This window comes from Cucurbita maxima, unplaced genomic scaffold (genome assembly GCF_002738345.1).
Source record: "Cucurbita maxima cultivar Rimu unplaced genomic scaffold, Cmax_1.0 Cma_Scf00036, whole genome shotgun sequence".
Taxonomy (NCBI): Eukaryota; Viridiplantae; Streptophyta; class Magnoliopsida; order Cucurbitales; family Cucurbitaceae; genus Cucurbita; species Cucurbita maxima.
Window position 1 is genome coordinate 1,051,734 of NW_019272052.1, and position 24,108 is coordinate 1,075,841.

A 24,108-nucleotide genomic window follows, 5' to 3' on the forward strand; every position below is an offset into this window, starting at 1 on the left:
AATCTTGGATAGAGATCATATGAAAACAAAACTCATAATTCAAAGATGCAAATGTAACATTTTGAAACCTTTCCAATAGCACCTTCGACAACAATTAAGTTAAGATTGATGTTTTAAGCAAATAAATATGAAGCTACACTATATTTTCATCATGAAAAAATAAATTATTAGACATAATATTGATTTGGTCAATTCCTCCATGCAAGTTGGAGTGTTGAATAATAATAGCTTTTTAGGGTTTTCTTCATTTATTGTAGCATACCGACGATCGCCCCAACTGAACCAACCTTAAATTTCACATGGGGTTTGGATATCCAACACTAATGGTTTGTCTCTGCCATATTGTCGGCCGGGAGTTGACTCCGTCGCCGGTGAGTTTGTTGATAGGGATAAAGGGTGTGTATAATTGGAGTCAAAGGGTTCAGATTTGTGACCCATGTTATTGAGGTTTATCATTAAATGAATTTGGGCAACCCCCCAACGGTCCAACGCGTCTCATGACCAAGAGCCACTTGAATAATTATGTTGGGATGGGAGGTGAAGCCCATATATATATATATATATATTCTTAGGCTTGTGAGCAGGGAAAGACAGTGAGCTAGGTAGCCATGGGTGGCTCTCCAAAATGGGTTTCTCTTGGTCTTCTTACCCTCTGCATTGTGCTCCATTTGAGTGCTATTGCTCTTGGAGATGACAAGCTTGATAAGAGTAGGTTCAGGGATGATGACTGTTGGGGCAGGCGCTGCGGTGGCAGATTTGGAGGACGTGGACCTCGTTTCGGTAGGGGAGGTGGTTTTGGTGGCGGGAGAGGTGGTGGATTTGGTGGTGGTAGAGGTGGAGGACTTGGTGGTGGATCGGGTGGAGGGTTTGGAGGTGGCGGGGGAGTAGGTGGCGGTGGAGGAGGTGGAATTGGTGGAGGTGGTGGTCTTGGAGGTGGTGCTGGTGGTGGAGGTGGACTTGGTGGAGGAGGCGGTGGGGGTATTGGCGGTGGATCTGGTCACGGTGGTGGTTTTGGAGCAGGAGGAGGTGTTGGTGGAGGCGCTGGAGGAGGAGGAGGAGGAGGAGGAGGAGGAGGAGGAGGAGGAGGAGGAGGAGGAGGAGGAGGAGGAGGAGGAGGAGGAGGAGGAGGAGGAGGAGGAGGAGGAGGAGGAGGAGGAGGAGGCGGAGGTGGCATTGGTGGTGGGTCAGGTCATGGTGGAGGCTTTGGAGCTGGAGGAGGTGTTGGTGGTGGAATTGGTGGAGGTGCAGGAGGAGGAGGAGGTGGTGGTGGTGGAGGAGGTGGTGGCATTGGTGGTGGATCAGGCCATGGTGGAGGCTTTGGAGCCGGCGGAGGTGTAGGTGGTGGTGGTCTCGGCGGAGGAGGAGGTGGTGGTGGTGGTCTGGGAGGAGGTTCTGGTCATGGAGGTGGATTTGGAGCCGGTGGAGGAATCGGAGGAGGTGGAGGAGCCGGAGGAGGAGGTGGGTTAGGAGGAGGTGGGTTAGGAGGAGGTTCTGGAGGTGGTCACGGAGGAGGGTTTGGAATCGGAATAGGTATTGGAGTAGGAATAGGTGGTGGATCTGGTCATGGCGTGGGAGTGGGGTCTGGGTCTGGTGGAGGAGGTGGTGGCGGTCATTAAAACCCTATTCCGTTCTACACATACTTCATGCATACGTTCATGGTTTTCAACTATTGTAATCTTTCTCAAGTTTGATGCTAGATTTTCACTCTTTTAAATTTAACTCTCTCATCAAGTTTGATGTTAAATGTGGACGTGGACACTGTTCCTTTCCTTTTTCATAATTAATATCTCACCTTCCTCTTCTCAATTATTTCAACACATCACACTACAATTAATTTTCTTTATATATGTTGAATTGATGACACTACCAATGTTTATATATATATAATTTTTGATCCTAATCCCTACGTGACACACATAGCTTAGTCTCTTAGACTAAAAAAACTGGTTACTAAAAATTGAACTATGAGATCCCACATCGATAGGAACGAAAAATTTCTCACAAGAATGTGAAAACTTATTCTTAATAGACGCGTTTTAAAAATGTTGAGACTACCATAGTTAAGACTTATTTCAATTCGTGACTGATGGCTGCTATGGTGTGACGTACATGCAAGTATGAGCCTGTCGGTTAGATCTCGAGAAGGCCCAATTGTATATGATCTTTCGGCCCAAGAGAATATGGGCCATTGGACATACCCAACAGCTCCATCGACACTATTTTCGTATACTCTCATTGCTTAGGGATGGGGTGGGGAAACTTGAATAATAAACAATATTAAAAAATACTTAAGCTTTGAAAAAAAAAAAATAATTAAAATCATTATTATCGTCTATATTACTTTAAAAATTAAAATAATTTATATAATCATTTTTTTACACATCAAATGTCACGTTAATGTAAATAATTTTGTAAATGAATATAATATATACTAGTTGATATACATGGTTTTAATTCTCTATCATTTACATTACTATTTCCATGATAATTAATACCAAAGCATTCAAGTAAAACGTAATCTATTTAAATTAAAATATTGTAATGCTTCGATTTTATAAATAGTCAACCCCATGTGTGAATTTAAAATGGAATTGATGTAGTATAAAGTTTTCATTATATTATCAAAAACTTTTTGTTCAACACTCAGAGAACTCTGGTTACGTTAAAGACATGACTCTAATACTATGTTACGCGAATCTATACAATTGTATGATATTGTTTACTTGAGCATAAATTCCAAAAAAAATCTTATATCAATAGAGATATTATTTCTTGCTTATAAATTCATGATAACAATTTCAACCTCTCATATACGACTTAGCAAATTATAAAGATTGTGTAGAATTGATTAGCAATTATTTTATTTTCAAAGTAACTTTCTCTATCCGAAGACAAATGAATTCTATATTTGAACACGTGTCTAATTTAAACTCCATTTGTAATTTAAATAATATGGGTGTCAAATATTTAAATTTAATTTAATTTAGTAGAGGTTGATTGAATAGGATATGATGATGGTAATGATCTTAATATTTACATAATTTTATAATTTTCTATCATTTAAATCGAATAATTCAAATATAGACTATAACAACGTTTCAATCAACATATTTTTACATAATATGAAGAGAAAAATAAAGAAACCATTTAAATAATATGAAAGTATTTAATCTTAATTTAACTATTCTTCAACAACTGAATTATCACTAATTTTTTTTTTTTTTTTTGCAAATATATGCTTACGATATTTTCGATTTATTTTTTTTATTATTAGTATTTTTATTAAAAAAATTAAAAGATACTAATAGCCTTCAACTTTAAGTTTAATTTTTCACCCTTTATTTACACGCTTTGTTTTAAAAATATTTATAATAAATTATAATTTTCTAGAATTGAAAAAAAAAAAATTAAAATTTCCTTATCCCACACTAATTTTGGTCAACTTTGTTTGGCATGCTCCAGCTCGGTGGATAAGTTGACTTTTGAATATCTGTGCAACTAAAGAAAACTAAGGCCAATGGATAAAAACAATATTTCTTAGTTTGCAATTTTTTTTATAACCGTTAGAAAAACTTTAAGAAGAAATATATATGATTGGCCATTTATTTTAATTTTCTTCTCCATCTATATTTAATTATTTTTTTTTCATATTATCAATAAATAAAAAAATGTTAATGACTTAATGGAAAAAGTTTATAAATATTGTCTCGAATATCCAAGAACTAAATTCATAATAAAATAAGAATAAGAAAAAGACACTATTTTATAATTTGAATTCAATTCTAATAATAATAATAAATAAAAAAACATCAAAACAAATGAAATAATTCTATTCTTAAAACTTATATGTCATTTTCCTACCATTTTTTTTGTTTGAATATTTTATTTAATATTTATAATTATAATTTAAAGTCGAGAAAAAGAAATCGAAGAAATGGGAAATAAGAAAAATTAAATTTGAATGTAGATTTAGAAAAATAGTTTTAAAAAAAAAAAATTAAATTCTTAATTGGTACCTTTAAGAAATAGTTAAGATAGCTAAAAAGAAAAATAGTGAATGAATGAGATTAAATACTAATAAATAATAAAAGTAATTTGATTTGAAGTGTTCTTCAAAGTTTGAAATTGAAGGTTCAAAGTTGAGATTTTATGGTTCCTATAAAATAACAATTCAGCCGAATTGATTTAGTCTAATTTAATGACTTTTCTAGAAGCCATTTTAATTATAGTATCAATTATTTCATATAGTTGAAGAAATTTTAAAATATTAAAATCAAGAAATGAAAATTTAAATGATTTTTGAATTCATATGATCAGTATTTAAAATTAAAATATTTTTGAAAGAGTTGTGTGATAAACTAAAATTCCTTGGGTTTTATTGGTCCAGATTTAAGACTTGAATGGATTATTAAATTTACTTAATTGAATTGTTAAAGTAAAAGTTTATTTTTCTTTAAAAAATGAGCAAAATAATAATTAAAGAAAAAGGCAGCCCTTGAATTTATATAAATAGGGGCCAAAACGCTGAACAGAAATCCACACAACTTGTTCACCAAAATGGCTCAAAACAAGATCCCTTCCATCTTAATTCTATGCCTTGCTGCTTCCATGTCCATGACCTTGCTTCTTTCAGTTGAAGCCAGAAGAACCAAGTTCACCATTTACTTCCAAGACTATGCTTTTGGTCCCAACACCACCTTCTTCCCCGTCGTCGGCCTCCCCGGCTCGACACTCAACTACACCGACTTTGGAACCTTCTTTGTCACTGACGATGCCATAACTGCAATCCCGGACGAGGGTGCTCCAATCATCGGGCGTGCTCAAGGCATCTACGTTGTCACCGGGATGGACGGGCGAAACCTCCTCGTCCTTATCTCCTTGGTGTTTACTAGTGGAACCTACAATGGGAGCAGCATTGAAATCCAAGGGACCAGTAGACAATTTGATCTCAATAGAGAGCTTCCAGTCGTGGCTGGGACTGGCAAGTTCCGTCTGGCTAGAGGGTTCATTAACACAGACAACTTCTCTTTCGATCAAGAAAGAGGATTTTCTGTTATCCAAGTCAATGTCACTTTGGTTTACTAATTCTACTTGTCATGCTTTCTTTCCCTCTTATTTTCGAATAATCGTGGAGTTCATGAATCTCTACGCAGACAACTTCTCTTTCGATCAAGAAAGAGGATTTTCTGTTATCCAAGTCAATGTCACTTTGGTTTACTAATTCTACTTGTCATGCTTTCTTTCCCTCTTATTTTCGAATAATCGTGGAGTTCATGAATCTCTACGCAGACAACTTCTCTTTCGATCAAGAAAGAGGATTTTCTGTTATCCAAGTCAATGTCACTTTGGTTTACTAATTCTACTTGTCATGCTTTCTTTCCCTCTTATTTTCGAATAATCGTGGAGTTCATGAATCTCTACGCAGACAACTTCTCTTTCGATCAAGAAAGAGGATTTTCTGTTATCCAAGTCAATGTCACTTTGGTTTACTAATTCTACTTGTCATGCTTTCTTTCCCTCTTATTTTCGAATAATCGTGGAGTTCATGAATCTCTACGTTAGTCTATGTTTAATATTCCTCAATTATTGTTAATCAATTTATGAAAACTTCGTTTCAAATATTCTATTTTATCATTTCTTCTTCTCATTTTTCAATTTTAATAGATACATTCATAGCATTATTAAGATATGAGGTATGGTTTTTGTTAGGAATCACAACTCTTCATAATGGTACGATATTGTCCACTTTGAGTATAAGCTCTCGTGACTTTGCTTGGACTTCCCTAAAAGGCCTTATACCAATGGAGATGATATTTCTCACGATCTCATGACCTTGCTTTGGGTTGCTCCAAAAGGTCTTTATAAACTCATAATCATTCTAGGTCAGTCCCTAAACCATTTGTATGGTATATTCATGTAAGAAAAGAGGAAGATAAAGAGGACAAATCAATTAAACAAGTGGTTGGTGCCATTAGGCTGGGCGTCACTGCGATTTGACTGTAGTGCCAATGCAATGTGTTTGGATGGCCTTTACTTCAGTTTTCATTAATGCTATTGCAATGCACACGTTAATGCCTTCGCGAGGTCGGTCTATTGACGCACCATCCTTCATGTAAATAGTTTCAAATTTACTTTTGAAGGTTTGTACATTTACACACGTTCCACATCTACATGCATTGTTTGCAGCGTCTCCTATACTCTCTTATCGAGTTCTTGTATGCCAACAAGAGAAGAACGTCCTATCTTTATGCTCCTCAACGTCGTCAGTATGCTCGATGGTGTCCCACGTCCTTTATGTTTGTAAGTCAACACGCATCTTTACTGACCATATTTCTTGAGTAATGGGTACTAGAGCGTTACACTCCCCTCCTTTCTGTTCTCTATCGTCGTCATATCTCCTCCGATGATTTTATAGGATAATGACGTTTGTTTTTCCTATGGATCCAAAACATGGTGTGTTAGAAATCAGCACTAAAGTATTTGAACCTCCCTTTATCATTGGCTTCATATGCGTCGACAAATTCAACGTAGAGACGTGTAAGAGGAGGATCTATTGAAAGCCCATGTTCGAAAATGGATCAATTTTCAACAAACCCAGCTGCTCATCCATCAGCTTTTAACTATGATTTGTCAATCATTCTTCCAATTAAATCTACTGTGCAGCTGACTTCATTCCTTTCTCTTTCTTTTTCTTTTAACTCTGACGTCAAAGTGGACGTACATAGGCCATCTGGATCGTTGAAGAGTCGTAGGCAAGTAAGTTACTTGCACACCCATCTCTATCTGGTCCATAAAAAGATAAACACAACATCCCTAAATCCTTTACGTTGTTGCCATGCCTTTACAGCTTTTGTGATTTAAACATCCTTTTAGTATACTTTCACATGGAAAAGCACACACGATTAGGAACCACGATTCTACACAATAATATGATATTGTCAACTTTTAGCATAAGATACTAATGGAGATATATTACTTATAAATCACAACGTGAGACTCCCTCCCTCCTAGCAATCTTCAACGGTTCTCTCTAACAAAGTATACTATAGAGCCTCCCCTGAGGCTTATGTAGCCCTCGAACAACCTCCTTTTAATCGAGGTTCAACTCCTTTCTCTGGAACCCTTGAACAAAGTACATCATTTGTTCCACACTTAAACCACTTTTGACTAGACGTTCGAGACTCACAAATTCTTTATTCGACATTTGAGGATTCCATTGACATGACTAAGTTAAAGGCATGACTCTATAACCTGTTAGGAACCACGACTCTCCACAATAATATGATATTGTCTACTTTGAACATAAGTTCTCATGGATTTACTTAAGGATTCCTCAAAAGGCACCATACCAATGGAAGATGTATCCCTTACTCATAAATATGTGATCATTCTCCAAATTAACTAATGTGAGACTATCTCTCAACAATTCTCAACCGACACGTGTACGCTGGGAACATGTTTTTTTTTTTAATATAGGGAGAGTTCGAAGAAGCTTGGGTTTTTGTCATTTCTTAATTCTCTTTTGTTGTATGATACAGCAGGTACCCAATTGGGCGATTGAAAAGTACTCTGAACACAAAAAAGAGACCAACACAGAAAGAAAGGGAAAGGTGGGTACGGCTAGCTACTTGTTTAAAAGCAACCAAATGGATCATCATCCACGAAACTGAAAGCGACACTTTCTTTTGAAATATAGAACTCTTTTTTGCTATGGCGGCGGTGGAGGTTTTATTTTTCGTCTTTTAAGGCCATAAATTTGGTTATCGAGGAAGATCAAACTACAAAATGGACTGGAAACACGATTGGCGAAAGGGGTCTATGATGGAATAGTGTGTGGGAAATCCACTACAACTTACAATTCTCCTCAGAACTACTCTACTTTCTACGCTTGTATGATCATGAGTTTGAGTGGTTGAATTCAGAGTTACATTGTCAAATGGAAAAAAACAAAAATGAATGGAACTTTTATAAGGGTTGGTAACGTGTGTTAAGTACCACGACTTCCATCATTGTATGATATTATTCACTTTGAACATAAACTATCATAGCTTTATTTTTTGTTTCTCCAACATACCTCATACCAATAGATATATATTCCTTATTTATAAATTCATGATCATCACAAATTGTAGAGCTTGTAGAGGGAAGAGAACAGCATCGAGACGTTGCATATAGTTCGTTTCAATCCTCGAAGACACATGCAGAACTTGACAAAAAGATGTAGCATTTGATGCTAAGGTAAGTTTGTATAAAAACTTAATTTATTTGTTGTAATTTTCATTATGGTAGAACATGCTTTTGTAGAAAGCTCGATACATAATTAGTTTGAGACGAACGAGTATAACTCAAGTTTGCAATTTATCGATTCATCGTTCCGTCCCGTCATGATGTCCAGCTAGGGTTAGCAAAGGATTTGTGAGAAATATATGGTATGTAATGAGTCTTCTTTGTTTCATTGTGTGGAAAAAAACAATATAAAATAGTGAAATTTGAAAAATCAATATGAACACATTCCACGTCGTTTAGGAAGGAGAGTGAAATTCTATGAGTCTATGATGTCGTCTTTGTTTCTAGACGTGGAAAAGTGAGAAGAAAAATGAAGGAGAAGAAAATGCATGAAAAGCATTTTGCTCAATGAGAAGACCTCGAACTTAATTTGAAACGAAAAACAACTTAATCATTCATTTGAATATATTTATTAACATTTTATTTATAACGATACTTTACCTATATATTTGTGACACTCAAGCAAAGAATAGTTACATGAACAAATCGAGACAGTATCCAAATGAGAACGATCTAAGTATAGAATAACTAGAAAAGACTTAAAAGAAATGAAAGTTACGAACTTATAGTTAAACATGCTTTAGTTGAAGCAATTCTATTCTGAGTGATCTCTCTTATGATGCATGTGAGTGAAGACATAGCATGTTGGAATGATCTGTGTTAGTTAAGGATAGTCTTCACTCTTAAGAAACGAGGAACGTAAGTAATGTTCTACATGACATGCTGGTAGGACTTGTGTTGTTATGTGGGATGCGATATGACTAATCTTCACTATTACGAAGCTAGAAACATAGATAACACGACTATGTGGGAGGGATGCAAAGGAATATCAAGATATCAAGTGTTTGAATCCGAATTTCAAAGTTCATTATTACGATACTATGGAATGGTGTAGCATTTTAAATTCGAGAATGTTGGAGAGAACAGATCTCATATCTGCAGACATACGAAGGATGGTTGAAAGTTGGTTGGGTCTAGCTGTAAAGTGTTCAAAGCGAGTCAAGTTCCGCTCACAAAGTCCACAATGGCTAGCCCAAAGTACACCGCATGTAACAACTTTTTAGTTACTCCCCAAGGCTCCACCTTTCCCTCAATTTCTATATAAACCCATTCACAAACCTTCAAATTTTCATCACATAAATCCTTAATGGAGATGGATGGTCAAGATGAACTTAAGAAACCATCCGTTTTCCTCCAGCTCTTGGCCAAATTCCATGCAGGCTACTTCAGAATCAGCATGTCCCTTTGTGGGCAAGCCTTGTTATGGAAGATCCTCAAACAGCCAATTCAAAACGAAAATTCTCTAAGGCGAACCCTTCGCTTGCTACCCAATACAGCTTTCTTGTTGTTATGGTCATTAGCTTTGTTCATTTTGGTCTCTCTTTCCTTCATTTACATTTTAAGGTGCTTCTTCCACTTCAAATTGGTTAAATCTGAGTTCTTGCATAGAGTGGGCTTGAACTACCTCTTTGCACCATGGATTTCTTGCCTTCTTTTGCTTCAATCCTCGCCATTTAAGGCTTTGATCCCCAACCAAATTCTCTTGTGGGTATTTCTGATTCCAATTGTTGTATTGGATGTGAAGATCTACGGCCAATGGTTCACAAAAGGGAAGAGGTTTTTGTCTAGTGTGGCCAACCCCACTAACCAACTTTCGGTGATCGGAAACTTGGCCGGAGCTTGGGCGGCGGCGGTGATTGGGTGGCGGGAGACTGCACTCTGCATGTTCTCTATCGGAATGGCACATTATTTGGTACTTTTTGTGACACTTTATCAAAGATTGTCCGGATGCAACAGCCTGCCTGCCACTTTGAGGCCAGTGTTCTTCTTGTATTTCGCAGCTCCAAGTATGGCAAGCTTGGCTTGGACTTCCATTAATGGTGAATTTGATACCTTTTCCAAAATGCTGTTCTTTCTCTCTGTTTTTCTCGCCGTGTCCGTTGTTTCAAGGCCGGCGCTTTTTAGAAAATCCATGAGGAAATTCAGTGTGGCATGGTGGGCTTATTCGTTTCCTCTCTCTGTTCTTGCTTTGGCTTGTAATGAATATGCTAAAGAAGTTGACGCTGAAGCTGCTCATGTTATTGCCCTTCTTTTGTCTCTCCTCTCTGTTTTGGTGTCTCTGTTTCTGATGGTCATTACAGTTTTGAGGACTAATTTCGTCATCCCGGTGACCCCGCCGCAGCCGGCGATCAATTCCGACAATAGCAGTGCTGAACCATGAGGATTGATTCAAACAAAGCCCATAAGAGGGTGATGGGTCGAAGCCCATGAAGAATCCTTCCTTTACCATTTTTGTTGAAAAGCCAACAATCAGGCAATTGCTGACAGGGCCTTTCGAATTGCACAGAAACCGGAGGGCTGCTGCCGCTGCCCCTGTCTTTGTCTGGCTTCGTCTTCTCCATTTTTTCATGCTGTTTTGTTGCCTCTTGACCCCACTTCCTCTTCTTCGCAAATGCACCGCATCAGGTCTTTTCCTGTTTGTGTTTGGCCATTTTTTTTCTCCAGCTTTTGGTTGCTTACTCTTCACTCAATCTTCTCATAAATACAAACCCACAAACCAAATCCATTTCCCTTTATTATGAGTTATGAGCAACTCCAAGCAGTCAACTTTATTATGAAATTATGTCATATGTTCATTTGGGTAGCCCTTCAAATCTACCAAACTCAACAAATTTACAGAGAAACAGTTGAAAATATCAAAACTTTTGAGATTAGATGAACTAACTAACAACTTTGTTCTCTCAACTCTTGCTACTAATTTCACTAATTACAAAAATGGATTCAATTATCATCATTAACACAGCTTCTGATTGTGATCCAATTATCATCTCTCATTTTCCATTTAATTTCCCCTGAAAACACCGACAGCCGTTTGATTCTGTCGTCCTCCCATGTCTCTGTTTTCAACAGAGTTTGCGATCCTTCTTCTAACGAGTTCCAAGGGCCTTGATCCAAAATACTCGTCGGAGATTCGAAATCTGAATGTAATTCCTTGATAATCTCGAACCCAAAACTCAGTTCCCCCAAAAATGGATGTTTAAGAAGTTGACTCGTACTCCACCGTTCTGCCGGGTCTCTTCTCAAGCATTTCCCTAAAAAATCCTTCGCTGTCGCCGATAAAAAGCTCGGGATTTCCGGTGAGTCGCCGGAATATGCGATCCGGTACAGCGTCGAAACTGGGTCTCCGGCGGTAGGCCACGGCGGAGCGCCAGACACCATTTCGATTAAAGTACACCCGAGTGCCCATATGTCAGAGGAAATCCCCTGTGTTTCCCCACGCGCCACCTCTGGTGCCATAAACATCGGCGTTCCGCAGACCGCTGCCGGCGACTCAAGAACCCATTTGGAGCATCCGAAATCAGCAATCTTCAAACCATCTCCACCGATCAAAATGTTCTTAGCTTTGACATCACAATGCACCAAACCCCGCTTGTGCAAGTACTCCAATCCTCTGACAATTTGACGCGTGTAAAACGCCGCCGTCACCTCCTTAATCCGGCCGCCACGCCGAACGATTTCATCGGCGAGAGAGCCACAAGCGGCGTACTCCATGAAGAGATTATACATTAGCTTCCCATTTTCTGTCGTTACGTCGAATCCCTTGTAGCCCACAATTGAAGGGTGGGACAGCGAAGAAAGAATCCTCTGCTCTGTTTGAAGAAAGTCCGAATTGAGAAGCTCGGCAGACTTGACAGCGAAAAGGTCGCCGGAAGATGAGGAAGCAGCGAGGTAGACGGTGGCGAAGGAGCCGTGGCCGACGGCTGCTAGTCGGGTCCAGGCCATTGAAAATTTTGTTGAAAGGAAGAGAATAGGGAAGGGGGTTTAAATAGTTGGAGTTGAGAAGGGGGAGTTGGTAATGGACAGTTGGATCTATGAATCTATTGAGAGTTGACAATTTGGTTTGAAAGTAATCGTGTCGGGTTTCCAGAAGGGTTTAGGTTTGGCACGTGCGTGTCTGAGTTTTGATTGGCTGAATAGACTGGTTTTACTTCGTACGTGTGTCTGAAATATGGTATAAAAAGAAAATGAAGAGATTCTAGATGGGAAAGGGGGAGATTTGGGTCTTAACCCACAAACTTTTTTAAATTATATATAAATATTTATAATTCTAGTCTTCCTATTTTATCTTTATACTTAATTTTAATATAAATTTAAAATAATTTTGAAATCATTATTTAACAATATTAAAAATTTAATGTATGAGATAACATGAGGATGGGATGATGGAGTGGTTTGAGAAATTGTTAAAAGAATATTGTGTAGGTAAAAGAGTTGACTTTAGGTAGAGGTCAATCTGTACATTAAAAAAAGTCTTTCACATTGCATGTTTGTCTAAGTGGGAATTCCGAGTTTAGGGGTCGTTTTGTAATTAACCATAATAATATTACAAAAAGAAAAAAAAATTAAAATTAAAATTTAGTACATAAATATTTACAAAAAGAATAAATAAAGTTTAATTAGTGTGGAAAAAAGGAAATTATTAGTGGCTGCCACACTAAATTTACTATGAACTCATAATAATGAGGTAATAATGTTAATTTATTTTTCATTTTAAATTTCTTTGTGTTCAGTTGTTTTTAAAGGATTAAATATGATAATTATTTAAGAGAAAATGTCATTAAACATAGTGATTTTGAAAATTATGAAGCATTCAATGTAATAAATTACCAAATAAAGGCTGGATTGAAATGAATGTACATTGAATTTATTTTGATGACAAGAAGTTAAAAAAGAAACATTAATATTATCTATATTTTTTTTTTTCTATTTTACTTATGGACTTTAAAAAATAATATTAAAAGATTTGGAGATAATTTTGATTTATTATTATTATTTTTTTTTTAAAATAGAAGGTTTTTGAGAGTTATTTTTTGTATGAGCTCTCCAACCCTCACATTTTATTATTATCATTATTATGAGAGTTATATAGATTCTTTAATTCAAAATAAAACCCAAACAAATAAAAACATTACATGGTTGGAGAAATTAAGTATTTAATGTGTTGACAGACACTTTGTACTTCATTTATAAAAGGAATATAAAAATAAATGCATGATTATAATGTTCATTCAAGATTGAATTGTTTTAGAAACCATCATTTATGATCATTTATGTTTCAATTTTTTTGAGAATCGTTAGTATGGTTTTATCTCTTTTGAATATGAAAAATAGTCCAGTTCAGGTTTTCAGTTTTCGGTTTCGAGAATTCAAAATATATATATATAATCGGAGAGAATTAAAGAGTAAGAGATCTTCAGAAGATCAAAATGCTAGATGATCTAAATAAAATCAAGTAGATCAACAAATGTAGGGACAAGACAATCATCCAAAAAGATGTTTCAAAAAGATTAACAAGATTGAATTCAAGTTACTATCAAACAAGCGAATCAATCATGAAAGAAATTCATCACGAAACTTGATAGTTAATCTAAAAAGATCAATAAGTCATGGCCGATAATATCATCAAAAAAAAATCAAATAGTTAATTTGAAAATCAACCAACCAAAAGTGAAGAAAGGTCTTACCATCAAGAAGATAATAATATCATCTAAAAAAGATCAATAACAAATCAAGAGGGTAACTCTTACCATGCAAGCCCACAATTTTTTCTTTTCTTTGCCCACAATTTTTTTTCTTTCCTTTCCCTTTCTAGCTTTCCCTCTTCTCCTTGCTTTCCCTCTTCTCCTTGCTTTCCCTCTTCTCCTTGCTTTCCCTTCATAAAAAAGGTTTTGTTTTTCTCTTTAACCAAGGTAACTTCATAGCCCAACATCTTCGCTGGCACTCACTCCTTTCTCCAATCGATGTGGAACCTCTAATCCACCCCTCCTCTTGGGTGTACATTGCCACGTGTCTGGCTCTAATATCATCAAACTCACTGCTAACGGATATTGTTTTCTTTAGACTTTTCTTCTCAAACTTTCCTTTCAAATTTTCAAAACGGGTCTACAGAGAGATTTCTACGCGAACTAACGTGAATTTCACAAAACCATGGTAAAATAGGGTAGTAAAAGAGAACTAGAAATGGACAGTTGTGAGTCCATTCCACAGGCCTTCTTGGTAGCTTTTAAAAAGCTTATCTTTTCGCAACACTCCGTTTCCTTCCCTTCTATGAACATCAAATGGTGGAATGTTTGATATTATTCAAATAATAAATTATGAGGAAATCAAAGAGAAAAGAAGAAAAGTATAATTACCTCAAATGGGTTCTTCCTTTTTTTCTTTCTTTTAATGTGTGTATATATTATCAATTAAAAAAAAAAAATTGTTTTCTTGGGTCTGAAAATGGCAATTATTGGCCTTCGAATCATGTTGTTGTTCTTGGCCTTACTGTTGGGAATTGCTAGTTGTATTGTTATCAACATTGCTACTCCCATTACCATTCTCCTTTTGATGATGAGATCCTCCAATCAACGACGTCATCGCCGTCGCCAACGCTGCAATAAAATTCGGGTCGGAGGCAATCGCCGCACTCAACGTATCGGCCAATGGATTCTGCAACGCCGGAGGTGGAGGCGGCGCTTCCATGTCCTTCGACATTTGGAGGCCGGAGAATTTCGATTGGTTGTACAATGCATGTCCGAAGATCTGCGGGAAGCTCTGAGGCGGAGTGGCCGCAAACGAAATTGGGAAGTGGCCGGCAGCCGGGCGTTGGAATAAAGGGTTAGGGGTTTGTGTTAGGTCCAATGTGACGGTGGGAAATGGAGCCGAGGCTGAGATTGTAGCCATGCTTGAAGAGCATGGCAATAGGGTTCTTGCTAAAAAGTTTGGATTCATTAATCCATCCGCACTTGACATGGACCCTGATAGAAGCATCCTAGCCGCCGATGATGTTGTTGAAGCCATTGCCATGGCCGCCGGTGGTAATGGATGGTTGTGGTTTCCCTCGTAGGTTGTTATCAAAATTGTTTTGTCTTCCGCACATCTTTGAACCTAACCAATTTTGTTGTCATCCCAAAATGTTTGTGACATTAACATTCAAGGGAATGGTTTATGAGTATTGACTTACTTGTTTTCTAACCGGGCAGCCGGCCGCCATGGTGCACCGGTAGTAAGCTCGTGGACAAGGGTTTCCCTTCGCCATTTTTTGCCCGTATTTTCTCCATTGACATCCGTCCGTGATCTAAATAATTCAATCAAACAAAACTCCAATCAATTGAATGGCTAGTTGAAATCATCAGGTTTGATTCGTCCTATCAAATCTAGGTACCATCTCCTAAAAATTGGATCTTTTTCTAAAAAAAATTTAGGAAAAAGAAAAAGGGTTAAGATTGTGTTACCATCGGTCTCCTAGAAATTTAATCTTTTTCGAAAATTTGATTAGGAAAAAGAAAAAGGGTTAAGATTGTGTTACCATGGGAGCTTCTGATCTAGCTCGAACGGAGACTCGAGCCTTTCTCATAGTAGATTCAGTTTGATCTGCATCTTTGGCTGAAGAAGAGGAAGAAGAAGAACCTAATTTGGGCACCTTATTATTATTATTGGAACTCCAATTCGTGTCCGGGCTATGTCGTTTGGATGACGCGACTTCTCCGGTTGTAACCGGAGATCGTGACTGCTCTCCACTCCTTCCGTCAGACGATGACATTGACAGATCATCGGTGTTGGCATTCGTGGCCAATCCAAGATCCATAAATTGCCTTGGGACCAGCTTATTAGTATTACATCCGCTGCCGTGTCTGACCTTTTCTTGGGCGGCGGCGGACTTTTCCTCAATCGGATCGGCAGCGTCGGCCGCTTTCTGGTTTTGAATTAGGGTTGCAAGGTGCATCTGTAGCGCTTGGTAATTGGACGTCACTTGATTTAACATGTCCTTTAATCTTAGATTCTCTGATTTTAGCCTCTCCAATTCAGCTTGAAGAACTGCTCGCTGATCATCATCATCATCATCAAAACTTTAATAAAAAATTTAAAAAAAAAAAGAGGAAATTTTAATTTATTTCTTAATTTTATATGAAATTCACCTCGTTTTTGGCTCTTTTTTCTTCTGGGTTTGGAGAAGCTCCATCGTCGACCATGGATTGATCGCTACTGGAATTGGTGGTCAAAAGATTCAAGCCTGTCTGCAAATTGAAAATCATCCCAATAAATCAATGGAAACCCATTTGGAAAAGGGGAATTAAATTATAAAGGAAAAGGTGAGGGGGACCAACGTTAACGTTGAAGTCGAGTTTGGTGGGACTGCGATTGCGTGAAGCGAGTTTGGAGTCGAGGAGGACGCGGGATTTGTCATCGGCGGGGAAGAAGTTCATCTCGTCGAGGAGGAGACGGTGGGAGGGCGGAGGAGGAGGAGGAGGAGGGGGCGGAGGAGGAGGAGGGGGTGGTGGTGGAGGAGGAGGAGGAGGGGAAGGGGCGGCGTCCATGTTGGTGGGGGATCTGAATCAATGGAGAGTCCACTGCGTTTGCCAATAAATCTTAAAACTCTAAAACACACTTTTTCTTTCAAACCGTTTCAATGGACTCGGCTATAATCTTGGAAGGGAAGACTTGGCGAACAACACACTACTTTGAACTTCTTTTTTTTTAAAAAAAATAATAATAATTAAATTAAAAAAAAAAAAAAAAAAGATTGAGCAAAAACAAAAACCAGATGGACCCTCTCTCCTTTCTCAACTCTTTCAATAATTTTACCAAATTTGGATTTGGTTGAATTATTTTAACTTTTCTCCCTATGTTTTTCAAACCATTTTTATTTCTTCTCCCACCAATTACTTTTTTTTTCTTCAAATAAAGTTTTTAATTTGGATTACAACATACTTCTTTGTTTTAGTTATTTTAATATTATGATTTTTTAATTGCATTCTAATTTTGAGGATTTTTTTAAAAAAAAAAAAAATTAGAAGTCATTGGGAAAATATTCAATTTTAATATCTTCCATTAAAATATCAAAAAGTTATTGAATTAAGATACATTATCTAAATCTAGCAAATATAATTTCAAACTAAAATTTATTTCAATTGTTTAACTATCAAATAATATCTAAATTAAAATCATTTTTTTTTTATTTTTTATAAAGGTTCAATTATAAAAATTCCAAAACTTATTTGTATTAAATAATATCCTAATGTCAAATCTGAATTTTAAATACAAAACATAAAACATTATAAGTCAACTAAAAATTTGAACGTTTTCCCACATAGACATTCTTTTATTCAAGCGGAGTATGAACACTTTTAGTTTTGAATTTTAAAAATAAAAATCTAAATATTCTTTGAATTAAAATTGATACTTGGTTGACTTATGAAAGATCATGTGTAGTGAGATGACACTATTAAATAACAGAAGACCCAGGAAGGAAACATAACTTTGAAATAGAGACACAAACCAGAGACCGTATTATTCAAGCAAGAGCAACCTTGAGAAACCAAGACTTACATTTCTCCTTAACAAGCACTGCCCATGAATGCAAACAAAGTTCTGTGATGCCCCATAAACTAGAAAGCTAATTTGGATGAATGAACAAAACCTGTTCAAGCTGAGAGGTATCTTGACATCCAGGATTGGAAGCGAGACCATGCCAGTTCCACCGCGCTATCGTCCTCGTCCTCCATTCCCATCTTCTTCCTCCTCTTCACACCTTCTTCGGATCGGTTCATGAAAGCATGCCCACTTCCTTTATATATATGCACCTCATATGGAATTCCTGATTCTTTCAGCTTTTCCTCCAGTTTCTTGGCAGCCTGAAAACTCTAATCTCATTATGACTCTAGCATGTACAACATCGGATCGCTACATGTTCTTGTTGGCTTATTTTAACCAAAAAGAAAATACAACGCAAATTTTAATACCAAGATTATGTAACAAGACTCTTAACAATTAAAAACATTGTGTATCAATGCCTTGTGTAACAGTCTAAGCCCACCACTAGCAGATATTATCCTTTGCTTGGAGAGGGGAACGGGGAACGAAGCCTTCCTTATAGGGGTGTAGAAACCACTCCTTAGAAAACGCATTTTAAAAACCTTGCGGGGAAGTCCGAAAAGGATAATATCTGCTAGCAACGACCTATTAAACAGATCCTTCTCAATTCCACATTCAATAACTTCCATCGAACTTTTGAAGGCATTTTGCATTTCACGTATGATTGAGTGACAACATGGAAGAAAGAAACGGGAATATTTGACAGAAAACCAAGAGAAAAGTTCTACCGTCAAGTCGGAGAAGCCAACAAAAGAATCGAGCTCGCCAAAATGAGCCTGAATGGGTGCCTTAGCCTGGGCAGGATCTGCAAGCTCTGATGAAGGAACTCCATAGAATGAAACAACAGCATCAACCTCAGGGATCAAAACAGAACTTGCAATTGAGAGGGCACCCCCCATGCAGTATCCAGTTACACCAACCTGTCATGATCCTAATATGTTTAAACTTTCTAGAGATATTATGATCTCAAAATGGAGATTTTAGACTAAAGTTCATCAGTATCCTAAACAGTTGAGTACCTTCTTAGAGCCATTATCCTTGAGCCAGTTAACTGAAGCATTTATATCCTTCACAGCACCTTGCCAGTCGAGACCTTCCATCAGATGTTGCGCTTCAGCAACATCTAACCCAACCTTACCTCGATACAAACTGTTATCAGCAGAATGCAGCACAACCAAGGAGACCAATTATATCATTGACATCATCATAACAGAAGAAAGAATTCATATTCCAAGAGAGAAAAGGCATCATACTCGGGAATAAGTGCCTTGAAACCAGACCCAAGCTCAGATATCTTCACAGCATGATTCTTGACTTCATAATCCACTCCCCACCATTCTTGAAGAACAACAATTCCTGGGGCATCATCTCTCCCCACAACATAAGCATCAAATTCCTGCCAAAAGAAACAAAACTTGGAATGTTCAGTGAAAATTCCATGAATTCAAATTTCAAGTAGTTGAAATACCATCGAACTGAGCATCTCAATGCTCCAGTAAAACTAAGTGCAAGCTTGTTAAAGTATTGATATAATTAATCTTAACGCACCATCTTAAGCTTTTTGGCTCAAAAGTGATTCAACATTGTATCATAGCAAGAAATCCCATGTTTAAACCCTGTAATGTCATTTCCTCCCTCAATAAATAATGATTTCTACTTGTTCACCTATAAGTGCCCAAACCCACCACTAGCAGATATTGTCTTCTTTGAGCTTTTCCTTTCGAGTTTCCCCTCAACTAGGGAGAGGTTTCTACACCTCTTATACCCCTTGGGGCCTAATGCCCTTGCTTGCACACCGCACTCTTACAAGGAATGCTTCTTCTTTTCCCTCTCCAACCAACATGGGATCTCACAATCCACCCCTTGGAGGCCAGCATATCTATGAGGGGTGGACTTGAGCTACTACATCACCTTCCTACAAATTTTCAACCGAGTGGAAGGAGTGTTGAAGTATTGCTTTCGACCATTTTGGGTTGAGTAGTGATTTAACAAAGCTTTAAGTGGACAACACAGGTCATTAAGGAATCTAGCTCTAGTTGCATTACAACACTAACCATAGCTACTCAATCCACTAATCGTTTCAAATAGCAAACCCCTAATCATCTAGGGTTACAACAAATCAGGCCACAGGGTTAACTCCATTTCCCCTAAATTAAACACTGCCACAAGAATCCCACCGACCCATTAAACAAAGTAGGCGAATTCCCCAAAAAACGACACCATCAATCTTTCCCAAACGGCAAACAGCAAATAGAATCATACCCAGATAAAGAAACAGAGAATGGAGGAAAATCAAAGTGAGGGAAAACATAAAAGAGGAAAACGGAAGTGAACTCACAGTGCCATCCCTCTCAATTTGGATTTTCTTGAAAGGGGAAGAAGCAGAAGCAGCCATGGAGCGGACTGAGAAGCGAGAAAGTGAGAAGCCTAGCTTGTGAGCAGTAGAGAAGATTGCCGTAGTCTTGAGAAGCGGCACCAGAGAAATGGAGGACCGTAAATTCGATAATAACATCTCTCAACGCCTTACACGATACAAGAGGATCCCTCGGTGCGTAGTCAAAACGCTGAGCAGGCGCGGGAGAAATGGGGAGCGGCGAGTAAAGGTAAAAGTGAGACTAAATGATGTCGGTTGCTTCGCCAACCGCCAAACCCCGAAGGTAATGCCGAAGCTAATGCGGTACCACTAAACAGTTAATTATAACAATTAGAATGACAAAAAAAAAAATTATAATTCTTCTTGAGCATGCCTTATAATATGCATCATATTAAATATATTATTATTATTTATTATTATTATTATTGGAAATAAGGAATTAAATGCTAAAAAAGATGAAGGAGTCTAATTATAGGTGTTAATTTAATAAAACTAAATATTAAAGAAATTTAGAAAATATACATGAAATTTTGGAAAATTGTTATACTAAGTAAAGATATGACGTGGAGTTTATTAGTTGGAGATTTAATATCTAATTTAATTTGTAATTATCTATGTTAACTGTGGTTAATTAAATTTATTAATATATGTTTCATTTCTTACTTTTTATTAAATTTATTAATTCAATATTACTAAAACCAGAAATTTATTTTGTTTCATTAAATTGTTTAAAATCTACAAACATATTTAAATAATTAATTTAGTAAATATATTTTGAGTTTTGAACGAGGACAGTTGTGATTAAAATTGAAAAAAGAAAAAGAAAAAAGGTGAGGTATTAATTTAGTATTTTGGCGCAATAAATATTTGAGCTTGAATGGCCGGAGAAACCACTGGCGGCTATTGACAGTATAAAACGCAGAGAATATGCAGGAAATGAGAGAATCGTGCTTCTTGGAAACCAATCCCCATTTTTCTGTTTCGATTCGCCACTTTCTTCCTCTGTTTTCTCAAATTCCAATTCCGTACTCTCACACAGAATCGCCCAAAATCAAGATCTCTGATAATGGCCACGCTTCCCGACTCTCTGTTCGGGGAACCGTCGGCTGCCGAACGAACCACCGCGCCGAAATCCAACACTTCTCATCCTCCTAATTCAGACCTAAACAAGGTCTCTATCGAAAAGCTGATTCTCGCTCTCCACAACGCCCATACTCGCGAGCGTGCTTTGCAGCTTCTCTCTCAGGTACTGTCTATAAGTGATTCGATATATTGCAATCTCTCCGTTTACGTTGTTTGGTTTCTGGTGATGAGCAGGCGATCATACTCATACTCCAGGTTTTTTCTCGCTCTAGGGTCAGAGCAAAGTAGGAACGAAAAGTTCATTGTTCACTTTTAATTCGCCTTGGACTCGAAGAATTATTTAAGATTTTGAGTTTTGCTCCTAATTTCCCCTATTTTCTTACAATGTTAAGATTATATATTAAAAAAAAAACGTTAAAATTTCTGGCTCTGCCTTGGTTGTTGAGAAAATATTGAGATGGAATTGAGGTGCATTACAATCTAAATGTTGCATTCTACTCTTTTTCCGATGATTCAAACTCTTGAGTGCCGTTTTTTTTTTTTTTTAATCTTTTTTTTCTCATCAGAATAGGAGTAGGAGTGACGATTTGGCTGTTCTGATATGGCATTCCTTTGGTACGATGTTTACCCTTCTGAAGGTATGAACTCTCACTTGTGGCCATGTCTTTTCAGAACAATGTCAATCTTCAGGCTGTGTGATTCCTTTTGGGGATGTGTGCTGCAATTGTAGGAAATCATGGAAATTTACCCTTCGCTGTCCAAGCCCGATCTTACAGAAAGGGCTTCAATTAGGGTCTGCAATGCTCTTGCTCTTCTTCAGGTTATGATCTCTCATCATGGCTCATCTTTTTCGCATCAGATATGAACATGAATGAACAAAATTTGCATTGTTTGTTGGATATATTGAACTTGTATGAAGCTCTGATTTCAATCCTATTTGGATACTGTATGTGAATCTTTCAATGCATGCATCATATCTCCATGGGTTAACTCATAATTCAAATACTTTCAAATTTACCTTCTTACTTATGAATCTGTGTTCTTATCTTCTGCAGTGTGTGGCTTCTCACCCAGAAACAAGGGTGCCATTTATGAAAGGTAAAATCTCAGCAAAATTCGATTTATCTTTGACTTTTTCAAGCACGAATCAGTGGCTTTTTGAATTAGGTAGCATTGATGGTCTGAGTTTTGCTAATTTTCCATTGCTTCTGCTTGAATGTATATTATTTTGCAGCCAAGATCCCACTCTATTTGTACCCTTTCCTTAATACCACCATTAAGGAAAAGCCTCATGAATATCTCAGGCTCACAAGCTTAGGAGTAATTGGTGCTCTAGTGAAGGTAGTCACTGGTTTCTGTTCTGTACATTTTGTTTTCTGTTCTGTGGTGAACATCAACACTTGCTAACACGCACCGTAATGGAATGATCACATTGAAACACACTAATGAGTTCAATAACAAAAATTACAGGCGCACACACACAAAGTTCTGGTTTGGTTTGTTTTGTTTTGTAACTATGGAACTCACTAATCGGTGAAACTGAAGATAAGCAATGGTTTGCAGGTTGATGACAAGGAAGTAATTTACTTCCTACTCAAAACTGAAATAGTTCCATACTGCCTGCGATGCATGGATGTGGGAAAAGGCTTGTCGAAAACGGTGAGTACAACGAGATGAGATCATTAACTGCGTTTCAAATATTGCTTTCTTAATAATGTCAAGCACCTTTATTACTAGGCTGTTACTCATAATCTTAAGATCATCTAGGTTTCCACATTTATTCTTCAGAAAATTCTAATGGATGAAGAGGGATTGAGGTACTGCTGTCTCGTAGCTGATCGATTTTTCGCAATAACTAGTGCCTTGGAAACAATGATGGAAAAAATTTCAGATGAACCCTCACAACGTCTGCTAAAACATATTGTTCGCTGTTATCTTAAGCTATCTGAAAGTCCAAGGTTAGCTAAAAGTTCCTCTGAAGGCTTTAAAAACTTCATAATTTGATTGGTTTTACCATTACTCTTGATATTACATCATTGATTCTGTGCTTGAAATTATCAATAAAGGGCTTGCCCGGGACTTGCTAAACTCCTTCCTCAGATGTTAAACGACAGCGCGTTTACCGACCTCCTTCGTGTAAGTTTTGCATCTACAGTGAAAGTTTATCACATCAATTCCTTACATCCATTTCTGAAGCTTAAGCTATTATGAGTTTGTTACTTGCAGGATGATCCAACAGTCATGAGCTCCTTCCATCAGTTGCTTCGCAATGTACATGAGAATAGATTACGAGAGAATGAAGATGAATATGGCACTCCCAAAACAGGTTGAACAAATTATACATACATAGCTCTAACAATGAGTTAGTTCATCTTCCACATTTCTCTTTCATCTTCCACATTTTTCTTTGTAGATGACTCCTTAAAATTTAGTGTTATGAAGGGGAATCTCATCTTGGCTTTCACAATCTCTCCTACTAGTTGAACTTTGAGCTTAATTGGGTTTTTCAAAAAAACTAAAGGTCTAAAGGGAATTAAAATCGTAACCGTTCAAGCCACCGTCAACAGATATTATCTTCTTTGGACTTTCTCTTCCAAGCTTTCTCTCGAGGTTTTAAACGGCGTTTGGTGGGTGGAAGTTTTCACATCAAGTGTTTTGTTCCTTTCTCCGCATCTGGTAGGTAAGGTTTTCACACCCTTTACATCAAGTGTTTTGTTCCTTTTTCCGCATATGGTAGGTAAGGTTTTCACATCCTTATAAGGAGTGTAGGAGTGTTTTGTTCTCCTCTTCAACTAATACATAATTTTTCTCCACCCAATTTTACTCGTAAGTAGAAATTTTGACCATTTGGATTGGTTAAAATTAGTTTGGAGTTTGAAGTTGGTAGTTTAAAATTAATTTTAGTTTTATGAAAGTTAAATTTAAATGTAAAACCAAACATGAAAGCT

The 24,108-nt window shown here is 37.2% G+C and overlaps 6 protein-coding genes across 7 annotated transcripts; 3 read left to right on the plus strand and 3 right to left on the minus strand.

The window, feature by feature from the left end:
• The first annotated feature begins 4,548 nt into the window (after positions 1-4,548).
• Positions 4,549-5,469, plus strand: LOC111468325 (dirigent protein 22-like). Its single transcript, XM_023113501.1, has one exon. It carries the CDS (start codon positions 4,558-4,560, stop codon positions 5,083-5,085), a length of 528 nt encoding a protein of 175 aa, XP_022969269.1. The 5' UTR covers positions 4,549-4,557; the 3' UTR covers positions 5,086-5,469.
• A 3,964-nt stretch (positions 5,470-9,433) lies between these two features.
• On the plus strand, positions 9,434-10,930 carry LOC111468231 (S-type anion channel SLAH1-like). The gene has a single exon (XM_023113382.1). It carries the CDS (start codon positions 9,434-9,436, stop codon positions 10,505-10,507), a length of 1,074 nt encoding a protein of 357 aa, XP_022969150.1. The 3' UTR covers positions 10,508-10,930.
• A 59-nt stretch (positions 10,931-10,989) lies between these two features.
• LOC111468247 (mitogen-activated protein kinase kinase kinase 17-like) lies at positions 10,990-12,333 on the minus strand. Its single transcript, XM_023113402.1, has one exon. The coding sequence runs from the start codon at positions 12,067-12,069 to the stop codon at positions 11,068-11,070; it is 1,002 nt and encodes a 333-aa protein (XP_022969170.1). The 5' UTR covers positions 12,070-12,333; the 3' UTR covers positions 10,990-11,067.
• Positions 12,334-14,610: 2,277 nt separating this feature from the next.
• Positions 14,611-16,550, minus strand: LOC111468275 (probable WRKY transcription factor 31). Its single transcript, XM_023113441.1, has 5 exons — positions 16,437-16,550; positions 16,248-16,346; positions 15,638-16,153; positions 15,293-15,406; positions 14,611-15,216 (listed from the first exon to the last, which is right to left on the minus strand). Exons 1-5 carry the CDS (start codon positions 16,533-16,535, stop codon positions 14,611-14,613), a joined length of 1,434 nt encoding a protein of 477 aa, XP_022969209.1. The 5' UTR covers positions 16,536-16,550.
• A 940-nt stretch (positions 16,551-17,490) lies between these two features.
• LOC111468273 (protein usf-like) lies at positions 17,491-20,345 on the minus strand. The gene is made up of 6 exons (XM_023113438.1): positions 20,042-20,345; positions 18,957-19,099; positions 18,723-18,852; positions 18,432-18,623; positions 17,749-17,963; positions 17,491-17,700 (listed from the first exon to the last, which is right to left on the minus strand). The coding sequence occupies exons 1-5, from the start codon at positions 20,213-20,215 to the stop codon at positions 17,754-17,756; spliced, it is 849 nt and encodes a 282-aa protein (XP_022969206.1). The 5' UTR covers positions 20,216-20,345; the 3' UTR covers positions 17,491-17,700; positions 17,749-17,753.
• Positions 20,346-20,986: 641 nt separating this feature from the next.
• On the plus strand, positions 20,987-23,906 carry LOC111468239 (CCR4-NOT transcription complex subunit 9-like). Of its 2 annotated transcripts, none has more exons than XM_023113393.1 (10): positions 20,987-21,323; positions 21,727-21,798; positions 21,891-21,980; positions 22,216-22,258; positions 22,395-22,501; positions 22,724-22,819; positions 22,949-23,118; positions 23,227-23,296; positions 23,387-23,486; positions 23,574-23,906. In XM_023113393.1, exons 1-10 carry the CDS (start codon positions 21,144-21,146, stop codon positions 23,642-23,644), a joined length of 999 nt encoding a protein of 332 aa, XP_022969161.1. In that variant the 5' UTR covers positions 20,987-21,143; the 3' UTR covers positions 23,645-23,906. The 2 variants fall into 2 exon arrangements, with proteins under 2 accessions (XP_022969161.1, XP_022969160.1); XM_023113392.1 differs by having other exon boundaries at positions 22,928-23,118; positions 23,574-23,905.
• The last annotated feature ends 202 nt before the right edge of the window (positions 23,907-24,108 follow it).

Bases quoted from the DNA above. Each gene is read 5' to 3' on its own strand.
- LOC111468273 (XM_023113438.1), bottom strand. From the start codon at position 20,215: ATGTTATTATCGAATTTACGGTCCTCCATTTCTCTGGTGCCGCTTCTC. The intron at 18,853-18,956 runs GTATGATGCCTT...TGCTGATAACAG, and splicing joins TTCAAGGCACTTATTCCCGA to TTTGTATCGAGGTAAGGTTG. The intron at 17,964-18,431 runs GTAGAACTTTTC...TAGAGTTTTCAG, and splicing joins TTGGCTTCTCCGACTTGACG to GCTGCCAAGAAACTGGAGGA.
- LOC111468239 (XM_023113392.1), top strand. From the start codon at position 21,144: ATGGCCACGCTTCCCGACTCTCTGTTCGGGGAACCGTCGGCTGCCGAA. The intron at 21,324-21,726 runs GTACTGTCTATA...TTTTCTCATCAG, and splicing joins CTTTGCAGCTTCTCTCTCAG to AATAGGAGTAGGAGTGACGA. The intron at 22,259-22,394 runs GTAAAATCTCAG...ATTATTTTGCAG, and splicing joins AAGGGTGCCATTTATGAAAG to CCAAGATCCCACTCTATTTG.
- LOC111468275 (XM_023113441.1), bottom strand. From the start codon at position 16,535: ATGAACTTCTTCCCCGCCGATGACAAATCCCGCGTCCTCCTCGACTCC. The intron at 15,407-15,637 runs GTAACACAATCT...TGAATTATTTAG, and splicing joins CTAGATCAGAAGCTCCCATG to ATCACGGACGGATGTCAATG. The intron at 15,217-15,292 runs GTAAGTCAATAC...AAAATTGGTTAG, and splicing joins GCTGCCCGGTTAGAAAACAA to GTTCAAAGATGTGCGGAAGA.
- LOC111468231 (XM_023113382.1), top strand. From the start codon at position 9,434: ATGGAGATGGATGGTCAAGATGAACTTAAGAAACCATCCGTTTTCCTC.
- LOC111468325 (XM_023113501.1), top strand. From the start codon at position 4,558: ATGGCTCAAAACAAGATCCCTTCCATCTTAATTCTATGCCTTGCTGCT.
- LOC111468247 (XM_023113402.1), bottom strand. From the start codon at position 12,069: ATGGCCTGGACCCGACTAGCAGCCGTCGGCCACGGCTCCTTCGCCACC.